We start from the raw sequence: 12,961 nt of genomic DNA on the forward strand, positions 1-12,961 counted from the left end.
ATTTCGAATAGTAGAAGTGTCTTTCAAATCGAATCTAATACTAACCAATTCGAATCGAATAATTGAAGTTTCCCATATTCGCACACCATTAGCCAAAACGAATCTTGCCCCACCTGCCACTTGAGCAGGGGGCTTTTACATTACAGTTTGGATTAAACTAAACCACTGCATACGACATATGCACTTCTCGAAAAGACCATTGCAGTGCGGTACGCAAGACTCATCACTCTGTGTTCTGCAAGCTGAAAGTCACTTTCGAATCTAGTGCTATCTGTGTAATGTAAGCAGTCACCGATGCAGTGGCCGGAAGGGAAAGGCCGCAAACCGGTGGAGTGCTGGAGCGTCGAGCAGCATGCAAGAATAGACCGGTGGCCGAGAAGCGATGATGACTGGTTCCAACAGGAGGGGAGAGTGGTGGAGAGCACAGAGTTAGTTCCGAACCAGAAACTTGACATAATAGTTCGGCTGGTTGGCTCATTGCTGACATGTGATGATTGGCCGTTTAAACGGTGTATTGTAACAGGTACGTGGCTGGGTACGTTCAAAAAACATGCAAAAAGCATTTTTATACACGTGGGGCACACTGCGGTTTCCCGGCCTGGTGAGGTGGACATTTAGGGTTAGCGTTACAATCAGTATATCAAAAACCATTCCACAGTGTCAGAAACTTCCGACATTCATGTGCAAAAAATTACTAAACATTTGCGTTTGATGCAACCTTGGAGAATGAAATTGGCAAATTCCCACTTTTCATGGTCTAGGGGAAACCGTGAAATGTGCGTATGATTGATGTAAGTTTCAGATAGGCATACTTTATATTTTGAGTTATCGATATGTCATACTATTTTGCTATTCCCTTCGAATTCGATATGTCTGGGATCGACTATACTGTTGTCTGAGGTACTTCAGGGGTATTTTTGAATAAATTATTAAAATAAATATGCTCTTATGTTTTTCTAAAAGAATTTAGTGCGGTGATCGAACTCACATTGGTGGCATATATTTTACAGTAAGTGAAACTTTTTGTTGGAGCACTTTTGGTTGTTTGTTTATACTTGAAGCACTTGTAGCTGGGCTAGTTGGTGATTCATCCTGGTAACTTGCATATATATACTGTCGTGCTTAATAACTTGCACACTTACTTGCTTACTATGCTGACCGCTTCATTTGCAGAATATTGCTTTGAGTCATGAATGTACAGTCAGCAGCCTGTTATTGGTGGCTTTTTATCCCACACATTTACTGGCATCTGTTTACAGGCATTGTGCAAAGGTATCTGGAAGGCTGTGAATTCAGAGTGATCTCTCGCATGTTGGCTACTTGCATGAAATATGGTGCTGGAACCATTGCGAAGTGACTTTCCCTTTCAACATGCATTCCTGGTTATCTTGTATGTATTACCATAATACATGCTTAATATTCATACAGCCAGTATAGCAAGACCTGTTTAATCGTTTTGCGTATATTTTACTATAAGTGAAACTTCTTAATGAGCACTTTTGGTTGCTCATTTATTAGAGAATGTTTAGTGCAGATCTTGGTGATACTGCTGTGAAGGGAATTGATTTAAAAAAGGAGTGTTCTATGAAGCGTCAGTGTGTAATAAAAGATATGTGTTCCATGACTGCATCGACTATACTTTGTTTCAAGTATGCAGCTGCTCTAAATGTGAGAAGTGCCCAAAACTTCATTGCTGTGATCATAGCGTCATGATTTGTTAAATGGTTGTGGAATAAATTTCCTTTCTTAAGTGTTTGATATGATGATGTACTGGTATATGTTGTGGAGAGAAAGTAGGAGGGAAAGCAAAGGAAGGTTTAGGTAAGCTTCAGTGATGATGCAAATTATGTACAATGGTTGTTAGTCAGAATGCAGCTTTACTATTTTTACAATTCATTTTTCTTGTACAAAAGCTGCTTTCTCTGGCGTGTAACAGTTATTGATATATTTTAAATGCATAAGCATTTCTATGCCTATCCAATGAGGAAACCTGTCCGTCCATCTGACCGTCATGTAAGACAATCGTTTTCAAGATAGATCCCGCAGCAGCGAGTGAATTGACCTTTGTGCTGCCTCTTGCTTCAATCCAAGTGGCAAGAACATGGCACACGCGAAGCTATCAGCACACAGTGCACTCAATTCCCATTGTAGATCGCTTTCAAGATAGGGCCCATACGGCTGCGCCATACACAGCCGCCGCCGGAGCACAGTTGATCACGTTTGATAATGGTTTGACACGGATGGATAATGTGCGGAAGAGCTATAGGCTTATTTATTTATTTTTATTTATTTACAATACTGCTACTCTCATTTGAGAGCGTGGCAGTTGGGCGATACAGTAGACATGTATATGAATACGCATTTAGGCAGAACAGTTAATTGAAAAAAGGAAGAAAAAAGAAAACAATTGCCCGAGGATGGTAATATAAGAAAGAAGCTGAGTTTAGAAACAAAAATGCAAGTTTTCACATGACAGTTAATTAACATGATACTGGCAGTTAAGAACACGTAATTAACTAGTTTATACATAAAATAGGAGCGAACTGAAAGATAACACTTAACGCGTGAAGAAATTTTAAAGTTGTGTGAAGGGATACGCTTTAAAGCATACACTTTGAGAGTGAGAAGACACGAATGGAAAAAAAAACAATCTAGGCAAACAATCAGCAGGAAATGGCAGTTACAACAATTATCTTAGGACTAGCAGTAGTACAGTAATGAAAATTTATTTTGGGAACACAGTGTACCATATGTCCACATAACGACAATCAAACAAAAATGGAAAAAGAAAAGTGGGAAGTCGAAAGCAACACAATGCGAAATTTGTGACGATGACACGTGCGATGATAAATTGTTTTGAAGTAAAAGTTGTGAAGTAAATTCGGACAACGATTCGATGGCGGTTATAGCAGGATCAATTCGGTTCCATTCAGCAATTGTAAGGGGGAAGAATGAATACTTAAACGTGTCATTGTTGCGTGTGCATTCTGTTAAAGTGTGCGCATGTTTGTTACATTTTTTTCGAGCCTCAGAAAATGAAATGTACCTGGACACATCTATCTTATAGTTATTTTTTAGAAGCTGAAACAAGAACTTCAGGCGAGCGTGTTTTGCCCTGGTAGATAGCATTTGCAATCCAGACTGCGTTAGAAGATTAGTCGGTGAGTCAGTGCGTTTATATTTGTTGTGAATGAACCTTATAGCCTTTCTTTGTACTGCCTCTAATTTTGTTATGTTAGTTGTTGTATGAGGAAACCAGACTGTATTTGCATATTCGAGAACTGGCCTAACGAACGTTGTGTAGGCCAGTAGCTTCGTTGATGTTGCAGAGAGCGCAAGGCTTCTTTTGAGGAAGAATAGTTTGCGTAATGCTCCTGCCGTGATATTCGAAATGTGTTTATCCCACCTGAGGTCTGAGGTTAATGTAACTCCCAGGTATTTATGTTGTTCAACTTTAGTTAGTGGTATGCCGTTAATCTCATATGTAAAGTTAGATGGTCTTGTTTTCCTTGTTACGGTCATGACCACAGACTTTTTTACGTTAATTGACATCTGCCAATTAGAGCACCAAATAGCTAGAGTGTTGAGGGATGTATTAAATGCGATGTTATCGTTATAATTAGTGATTTCCCTATAGATAACGCAGTCGTCGGCGAACAGTTTTATATTACAACCAATGTTAGTTGTGATGTCATTAATATAGATTAGGAAGAGTAATGGCCCAAGAACTGAGCCTTGGGGAACTCCGGAAGTGACGGTGACAGTGTTAGATGGCATTTTTTCGTAGGTTACAAATTGTGAACGATTGGCTAGAAATTCTTTTATCCAGGCTGAAAGGAGCCCTTTCCCAACAACACTTTCAAATTTAGCGATTAATTTGTTATGGCATACACAATCGAATGCTTTAGATAGATCAAGTAAAATCATGTCAGTCTGGCCGCGGTGATTGATAGTATATGCAAGATCGTGGACTAGTTCTGTTAGTTGGGTTATTGTTGATAAACCACTGCGAAAACCATGTTGGTAGGGAGACAAGAAGCCAATGCTCTCTAGAAAAACCGTTATGTGCTTTAAGATTATGTGCTCTAGAAACTTACAGGGTGTACTAGTTAATGAAATGGGTCTAAAATTTGAAATTTCTGCTGTGTCGCCTGATTTATGGATAGGTGTTATCTTTGCAATTTTCCAGTCGTTCGGTAGCTGTGAAGTCATGAGTGATTTACGAAAAATTATGCCGAGGTATCTACTGCACCATTCCGCATACCTTTTCAGAAAGTCGTTAGGTATGTTGTCAGGACCGCTGCCTTTTTTAGGGTCAAGATTAAGCAGAAGATTAAGTATGCCAGCGTCCGTAATGTGTAATTTGCCAATGCTTGCGCCCTGTCTCGTTAGAAGGGGGGGAATAATGTTATTGTCTGTAGTAAATACTGATTGAAAAAAAATGCTATATGCGTTGGCTTTCGCAGTTTCTTCCTCTGGGCTTAAGTGGGACGCTTCTCTATCATTGGTGCGAAAGTGCCTCCAGAACCTTCCGGGATTATTAGTAAGAAAGCTCGGTAACTTTACGTTAAAATAATATTCTTTTGCTCGTTTGGCTGCAAGCTTGAATTCCGCGATGGCATTAGGAAGTTTCGTCACCCTGGATTCGTCTCCTCCTTTAATTTTTATTGTTCTACGCAGTCTTTTCAGACGGCGCTTTGCCTGAATTACTTCTCGGGTTATCCAGGGATTATTTTTTGGCGGCCGCTTGGTTTTAGTGGGCGCGTAGTTCGTGACGCAGTAGAGGACGATAGATTTGAACATAAGCCAAAGGGAATGTACGTCAACAGAGTCATTGGAACCCATTTGGGAAAAAGGCTGGAACTCGTGGTCAAGGTATGTTAGTATGCTATTGTCATCAGCGTTTTGGAAATCGGTTACTATGGACACAGGAAAGTGGGTAGTAATACCAACGAGTGGTAACACGCATACTGGTACGTCATGATCTGATATGCCACGAATTACGTCAGTTCGTACATGGTTAATATCGAAATGATGGCTGATAAATATTAGGTCAAGAATGTTTTGAGTAGTTCCCACTGAACGCGTTGGACGGGAAACAACCTGATGAATATTGAAGGTTAACATGAGATCAAATAGTGCATCCGAGGCTGCTGACGAGTAGTGCATGTCATTCCAGTTAATGTCAGAAAGATTAAAATCACCCATAAGGGCGATGCGTGAACCATGGGCGTGATGTTGCGTGTAGTCGTGAATGGCACTGATACAGTCGTCACCCGAGTTCGGGCTCTGATAAACACACCCTAAAACAACGTTTCTACCTTCGCAAAGCAATTTACAAAATACCGCCTCAGCGTCTTTTACCTCAGGCAGAACGGAAAAAGCAAAACATTTTTTTATTAATAATGCCACTCCACCACCACGTGTGGGACGGTCTTTTCGTATAACGGAATAATTTGGCGGCGCGAACTCTTTATCAAGAATGTCGGATGTGAGCCACGTTTCTGTTATAGCTGCTACATCAGGCTCATAATCAATTAACAAGTTTTCAAGTGCCTGAGGTTTGTTGACGACGCTTCTAGCATTTACAGTGAAAAGTGTTAGTTCGCTGTTTTTGCGCCTCGGCGAGTTACAACACCGCTTTTGTCTTTTCCGGTGATGTTCGTTGCTTTGCCGGCACGGCGATTTTCTGACCCTCTTTCTGAATCGTTTTTTTCAAGCGGCACTTTGTCATCCTGCTCGTTGCTCCAAACATACGGGTGATTGTTAATGTATAGTTTGTCGAAAACAAGCGAAACCTTTTCATTCTTTTGCCGGTTTACCTTCGCGCTGTTCCAAAGTTTTCTTCTGATATCCCGCACGCGTATCGAAAAGTCTTCTGCATTAGAGAGTTGAGTGTCCTTAAGTTTGTACCCCCTTTTCAGTATTGTATACTTATCTCTAGAATCTAGTAATTTGAAGATTACAGGCCGAATCTTGTTAGGTTCTGCTCTCCCCATCCTATGCATCCTATAATGATCAGAACGTCAATAGCGCACCTGGCGCCCCCCCCCCACCCCCTACAGTAGTTTGCTTGTGTCATCAATTCAGAAAGGAGGGGTGAATTGGCTAAGCCATTGAGACATGGTTTCCATTGCTGCACTTTAGTGTTGCTCTGGGCCTACTATCACCAAGTGGGATCGGCCAAGGACATAAGCACACTGTGCTTGTGCACCATCTACATGAATTACTATCATTTTAGTATCTTCTCTGTAGTGTGACTTTGTTTATGCAGATCTTAAAAGCTGCCATTTACATTGTTGCTGTGTCTGCAGGATTTCATCACTTTTAACTCCTTCCGTGCCAAGGGTGAATCTCGCTCGTCCATGAATTTCTTTTTGTCTATTGAGTGCCACAAATGAGTGACAGTTACCATTTTGGTGTGAATGCGGCGCTAATAAGCAGCATTAGCTTCCTAGAAAACTGATTTTTTGAGGTTGTGGTTGGTGGAAATGTAACGGAAGTCTGGCTCTCCTGTATTTTAGATATGGCAGTATGCAGTGAGGCGGCTGCAGTGACAACAGCTACCTTTTTAAATGCCAGAATCACAGTGTTCTTGCTTGTTTCTTCACTGCAAGTAAACACTCAGACCTGGAAAAGTCTGGTGAGTCATATTCAGAAGTTGAACTTAGTACTGATGATTGTGAGGAAGCTATAAAGCCTCTGGCGGCCTCTCTCACATGGACGCGTATAAATGAATACGCTTTGCCGCCGTCACCTCCGCGATTTCCCTTGCTGCTCCAGCAAGAACATGCCACATGGAGGACAACAAAAGTACACTTATGTTCCAAGAAATATCAAGCTTCATATAGACTGTTTCTGTAAGCTTGCTTATGTGCAACTCAAAAACATGGAAAAAAAAGGCATTAAAAGACAACATAAAATAACAAATGAACTGCTGGTATTGCAATAAGAAAAGCTGATCACAATGAATCAGTCATAAAAAAAAATTCAGGAAATTTCGCTGGTTTTCTAAAAAAGGAAGTTGGCATGGAAGGAGTTAATACAGATTGCAAACTTTAAGTACTGTGGTACTCAATAACATGCTCTTAGCAAACTCTGGAGCCTTGCTGGCTACTACTCTAGAGGATAATGTTCTCTGTCTGATATAACCTTAAATGGAACCTGCAACACTTTTTGAATGTGGTAAATAAACATACCCAATCATTATGTTATCGCAAACTGCTGGGCAAGATATTACATCTCCCAGTGCAGCAAAAATGTAAAATGTTGCTCAGCAAGTGCTTGCTTCTACTGCGGTTTAAAAAATTGACCATATTTTGGATGACATGTTGAAGTTATTCGCTGGTTCTCATATATATGTGAATGGCCTATATAAATGGCAGCAGGAGCCACTGAGCAATGTGGTTGAGAAAGCAAAAAATATTGACTAAGCAATTGAAAAAAACGAATGAGTATATAATATATGTTGCAACTTATGCACCCATGACTGCTGAAATGGCTTTAAACATGGGAAAAAGAAAAAAGAGAAGCTGCAGCCTGGTGATGCGTAACTTGGGGTATCATCTGTTTCATCATGCAGAGTTACATCTTCCAGCTTGCTAGGAATTACAAAACGAGGAGCCTTGAAGATGGCAAAAAGAAGCTTCAGGTTATTCATAACTCTGGTAATTCAAAACACTCTGGAAAAATTATGTTCTGTGGTAGTGCTCTTTTCTTCTGAAGGTGTTTTGTAACTCTCCACATTTCTTTGGACGTTCTAGACGTTCCAGGGTGAGATATATTATGGCTGCCATTACCCTTGTTTTCAGTGTTGTCCTTAAACTTATGTGAGTAGGTCTGTAATGACTTCCTTCCCATCCTGTAATTAGGGTCATTGAATCTTTTGTAATATTGTTCGGGGCACATAACGGGCGGCCTCATGAGGGATCATGTTTCTCACACTCTGTGCAAGGAGGCCGAGTCGGCGGAGGAGACGAGTAGCGAGACTGGATCGGTCCACGAGAAGCACACAGGTTCTGAGGCTAAGGGTAAGTGAGCTTGTCATCGTTTCTTATAGTTGCTTGCTCTTCAAGTGCCTGAATTGTTTTAACACTTCGTTTACTGCTAAACAGGCTTAAGAAGCAAACAAAAATACTTTGAAATAGAAAAGAAAAAATTCTTAAAGGGACATTAAAGTGAATTACACATTGATGGCATGTTGAGAGCATCTATGTAACCGTTTTGCGAAACTTGTTAGTTTACAAAACATGGAAAAGGGGAAGACTCATGGCAATGCCACATGGACTCTTAATGGGATGTGTTATGCAAAATGTTACTACTGGTTAATACCTAACATTGCTAATAAGTTATACGAACTCTCTTGCAGTAACTTTTACCAAATCTTTATTTTTCTTGAGATTTATTCAACTGATTTCAAATGTGCAAGTATTTCTATGCCTACCCAATGAGGAAACCCGTCCGTCCATCGGTCACATAAGACAATAATTTTCAAGATAGGGCCTGCAGCGTCGAGCGAATTGACCTGTGTGCTGCCTCTCGCTTCAACGTGAACTAAGCGACGAGAACACAGTGCACACAAAGCTATCAACGCTTGGCGCATTCTGTCGCCATCGCAGATCACTTTCAAGATAGGGCCTACACATCTCGCTTCAACATGAACTAAGCAGTGAGAACACAGTGCACACAAAGCTATCAACACTCGGCGCACTCTCTCCCCATCGCAGGTCGCTTTCAAGATAGGGCCAATGCGGCCACGCCATACGCAGCCACTGCCGGAGTACGGTTAATCATGGTTTATAATGGTTCAACGCAGATGAATAAGGTGCTAAAGAGCGATAACAGCTTATAATGATAGGAATGTCATCGGCGCACCTGGCACCGCGACCTGCTATGTTTGCTTGCTTCATCAATTCAGCTTGTGCCGCCGTCCGTAGCAGTTCGTGTCGCTGCAGCGCTGTCGTTTATACTGATTATATTGTTTCATAACATTGATAATGACACCGGGCTGTGTGGAGGTGAGCAAGTGGCACAATGGTTACTCTGAGTGCTAATTTCTGAATTATAAGGCCATATGTGGAATTGTCTTTACTGTCCCTTTAAGAAGTAATGCTTCTTTTGTTGGATATGTTGGAAAATGTAATTCACTCATCATAATTGTTGGTTAAAGGTGGGTTTGTTGTATTGAATGGCTGTTGAACAAGTAACAGTATAATCTCTATTATGTATTTTTATTGTTATTTGTTTCTTTCAGTTAATGTAGTTGAACCTGTACCTATAGAACTGTACTTACAAAATTTGTAACTAGTGGTAAAGAGTTGGCCGTAGCAGTGTACTGTTATATGTTATATGGTTAGAGACCCATCCTGAAGGTCATGCACAAAGTATTACTCATGTGCTTGTAGTAAAAAGCTGTGACCTTGTTAATGTTGCTAAGTTAGCATTTTCCAGCATGCAATGAGTGCTATGTCATTTTCTTAGGTGCCTCCTTCCTGGTTCGTTTTGTGCAGCAGCTGGTATAATTTTATGAGATGGAATTGATATCACGCAGTATTAAAGGTTATATCTACTAGTTTTTAGTCATGCGCCATTTGCTATGTAAAGATAGAAGTTAAGTCGTAAACTAGCTACCACTGAAGTGTCACAGCACTCTATCACATCATGCACATGTTTTTGAGCTGCTCACGAGCCATCGCTATGCTTGCTTGTTACTTTTTTTCACCACAAGCATATGTTTTGCAACAGTTGTGCTGGGGTTATGGCCCTGCTTTCAGTGTGCTCGCTCTAGCTACTGACACGCTGCACCGTTTCTAACACTGTTTGCTGTGCATATTGCAAGCCAATCATCCGTGTTCATAGTGAGACGAATATATTGTTTTGTTTAATTTTTTTGCTTGGTTTTGCTCAAAATGTGTATTTCAATTGTTTTGCGGATGTGTCTTTTTTGTGTGGCAACGTGAAGGATATGTACCGTTCTGCAAGGCCTTCACCAGAATATCTTGTACTTTGACTATTAGCCTCTTTTAGCTGATACCACATGGCTTCAAATAAAGATTAATCGGGAAGAGTGGTTTCATGAGAGCTAAAATACTTCATTTATCATGTAACAGCTTCAATACTTGGCTGTTCTTAAAGATAATGTTTGCAATGTGTGCTTTTCTTTCTCTTAGAAGAATGTTACTTAATTACCTAATTGAGCATTCTTGTTTTTTAAATCGAGATTATTTATCTGTTATTGTGATGTTTTTGGAGAGTATAAATAACTGCCACTTTTTTTCTTTTCACAGCTCCAAAACTAGCAGAAATGCTTTCGCTTTGTATATAGTCGTTACACGATAACACTGATCTCTGACACGAGACCTCATTCTCGTGGGGTGACAGATGTATTTCCTTGAAAATGTTGCATTACTAGGCATCAATGTATCTTTTCTGAAGGTCTTGCTGCTTGTGTAACTATTGATCTGCACATTGCAATGTTGAATGTTAATGGCTATTGCTGCATTATCAGTGTGTGCACAGTACTTCAGCACAAGGTGTGAAATATGATGTGAAATTCTCAAGAAATAAAATTTGGAGAAAGGAAATAGAGCACCTAAAATATAACCTTAGGTATTTGCCAGCATGGCAGCCTCTGCAGCTTATAAAAAAAAAAAAAAGAAAGAAAGAAAGAGAGAAAGAAAGAATAAAAATTATTTCCTGTAAATTTTTTTATATATCGCAGACATATCAGTAGTTTTGTAAGCAACAAACTCAGCTGCTTGTGTTTTGCTGTTTTGTGCTAATTCATGCTTTGACAATTTCACTCCAGTGCCAGTACTGTGCAGCCTTGCAGCTACCAATTTTATTTCTACTGGCTGCTTTTTTTTTTTCTTAACTGGCTAACACTGTTGGGTACCCATGATGTGTTGTAGTGGCTGCTGACGCTGCTGCTTGCAGCTTGGTTGCAGCAGGTGCCATGCTTGTACATGCTGATTTTTGTGTGTGGACTTAAGCAGGCTCATTCTTGGAGTGATTTACAGTGTTCTGTGCTAACTCTTTTGAAGACTTTGTTCTCAAACCCCTGATATGATTATACCACATAATGTGTGCATGGAAACTTGATATGCAGTCAAGTCCTCTTGTAACAACTGCAGTTGTAGTGATAACTAATATGACGATAACACTGCATATTGTCCACAGCCCACTAAATACATCTGTAAAAAGGCTCTGTTTTGGTGAAAATATGTGCCTCAAGAAAAATCGCAATAAACCTAGTAAGTAAAAATATATGTAAAGGCATTCAAACATAAATTGTGTCCCATGTTAATGAATGATGCAGACATTCATTTTTAGTGAACCAATTGCTTCTTCTGAAGCATGATTCCATGAGCGTAGCTGTGCGAGTGTGTGCATTAAATGAAAGGCACTGACTATAGGAGCAGCACAACAATTTTTGTTTTGTTTGCTTATCTCATCAATGGCACAGCTAAAGGAAGGCATGAATCAGTTATGCAATGCATGGCGGAATTAATTTTGAACAGCTTAGGAGCAATTTGGTGCTTCCACAATTACCTTTCTGCACAATTTTGGCAGAAATATCAAGACAAGGATGACTTATAAAACCTATTTTAATGCTTTTCATCAATACATCTTAATTTTTAGACATGAGATAGTTACCGTCAGATAATTTAATAACACAACACTTAAGTACTGCTTACTGGCCATCTACAAAGCAATTGTGACACTCTTTTGTTGTGTCCCATGGGAAGCTGCGTTTCTTTTCACAGCTTTTTGTTCCAGGCATCACCATAAATGCATTCCTTGTCAGTTATATTTACTATTGTGTGCAGCATTTCTTATTTTTCATGCTTCTTTTCTTCCAAGGGAAATTCTCGGCTGTAATGATAAGGCTTCTATATTCCCTTTAATTCTATCATTATATGTGGGCACAACTCTCGCAAAGAACTGAAGTGATACTTAACCAATGTATGGGCATTTTGGATTAAATGATTTGGATGCTACATAATTCCAGAGTGACAAGACTGTCTTGAATACAAAAAACACAAAAAAGCTTATCACTCAGCGAATACGAAAGAGGGCATGAAGTCTGTCATCTCCATTAAGTGTGTGTTGTGTAGGCAAAATATATGAACATTGTTATTACAGTTTTTCACAATATTGTGTTCTAATCCTGCAGTATATACTGCATAACCCATATAACCTTAACACTAACTTGAAGGAAGATGTGTTTTATGGAGGCCATATTTTAAGAGAACTTAACAGTGGAATGTTTTTAAGGATGCTAGTGTGTCACCTGACCTCACCCCTGTAGTGGACTGACAGTTGCCCTTCTTCTGACTACATTGAGAAGCCGGGCCGTAAGTGAGCCTGTGAAATTTTTTTCAAAAAGGTCCACTGCTTGCTTTGCTACTATACACGCATGCTGCTCTTTTTTCACATTGCAAGCTGTGCTTTGGAGCAGTCTTGGTTGATATTTGGTTTGTTTTTTACACTTACACATTTTTCAGGGCAGATATGCCATTGTCCAGTGCTAAAGTTGAGTTTGATATTGTGATATTATTGCATGCAAAGACACAAATAGCTTGTATATTGTGTAGCCGTGTGTACCAGTCAGGATAAGCATAAGGGATTATGCTTTACTCAGACATGATACTTCTATATTTATTTGCACTGTATTTAGATAAGAATTTCGTAACTACATTCAAGCATTGCACACAGCTGCATTAGCAATTTGACAGTATTATTGTATCTGTGGAGGTTTAGGCGCTCGTAGTTGCCAGTACGCAGTGTCCTGTAGCAGTATCTTGCATGACCGAACAGTACAGGAAAATATTTATTATGAGACATCAGTATATACATTGCACCAGCTGCATTTCCTGTTGGAGCAAAAAAAAAAAAAAAAGTTGTGATCTGTAAGAATCCAAATTTTACGCTCTTGTGAAAATGCAACTTATGTAACAGT

The 12,961-nt window shown here is 39.8% G+C and overlaps 1 protein-coding gene across 1 annotated transcript in view; it reads left to right on the top strand.

Moving 5' to 3' along the window:
• The window catches only part of LOC126548445 (uncharacterized), a 338,395-nt gene that overhangs the window by 213,655 nt on the left and 111,779 nt on the right, over positions 1-12,961 (top strand). The window contains exon 36 of the mRNA XM_055063629.2: positions 7,955-8,030. Coding sequence (XP_054919604.1) covers positions 7,955-8,030 — 76 coding nt within the window. The remainder of the gene's footprint in view (positions 1-7,954; positions 8,031-12,961) is intronic.

The sequence above is a fragment of the Dermacentor andersoni genome, chromosome 1, assembly GCF_023375885.2.
Source record: "Dermacentor andersoni chromosome 1, qqDerAnde1_hic_scaffold, whole genome shotgun sequence".
Lineage (NCBI taxonomy): Eukaryota > Metazoa > Arthropoda > Arachnida > Ixodida > Ixodidae > Dermacentor > Dermacentor andersoni.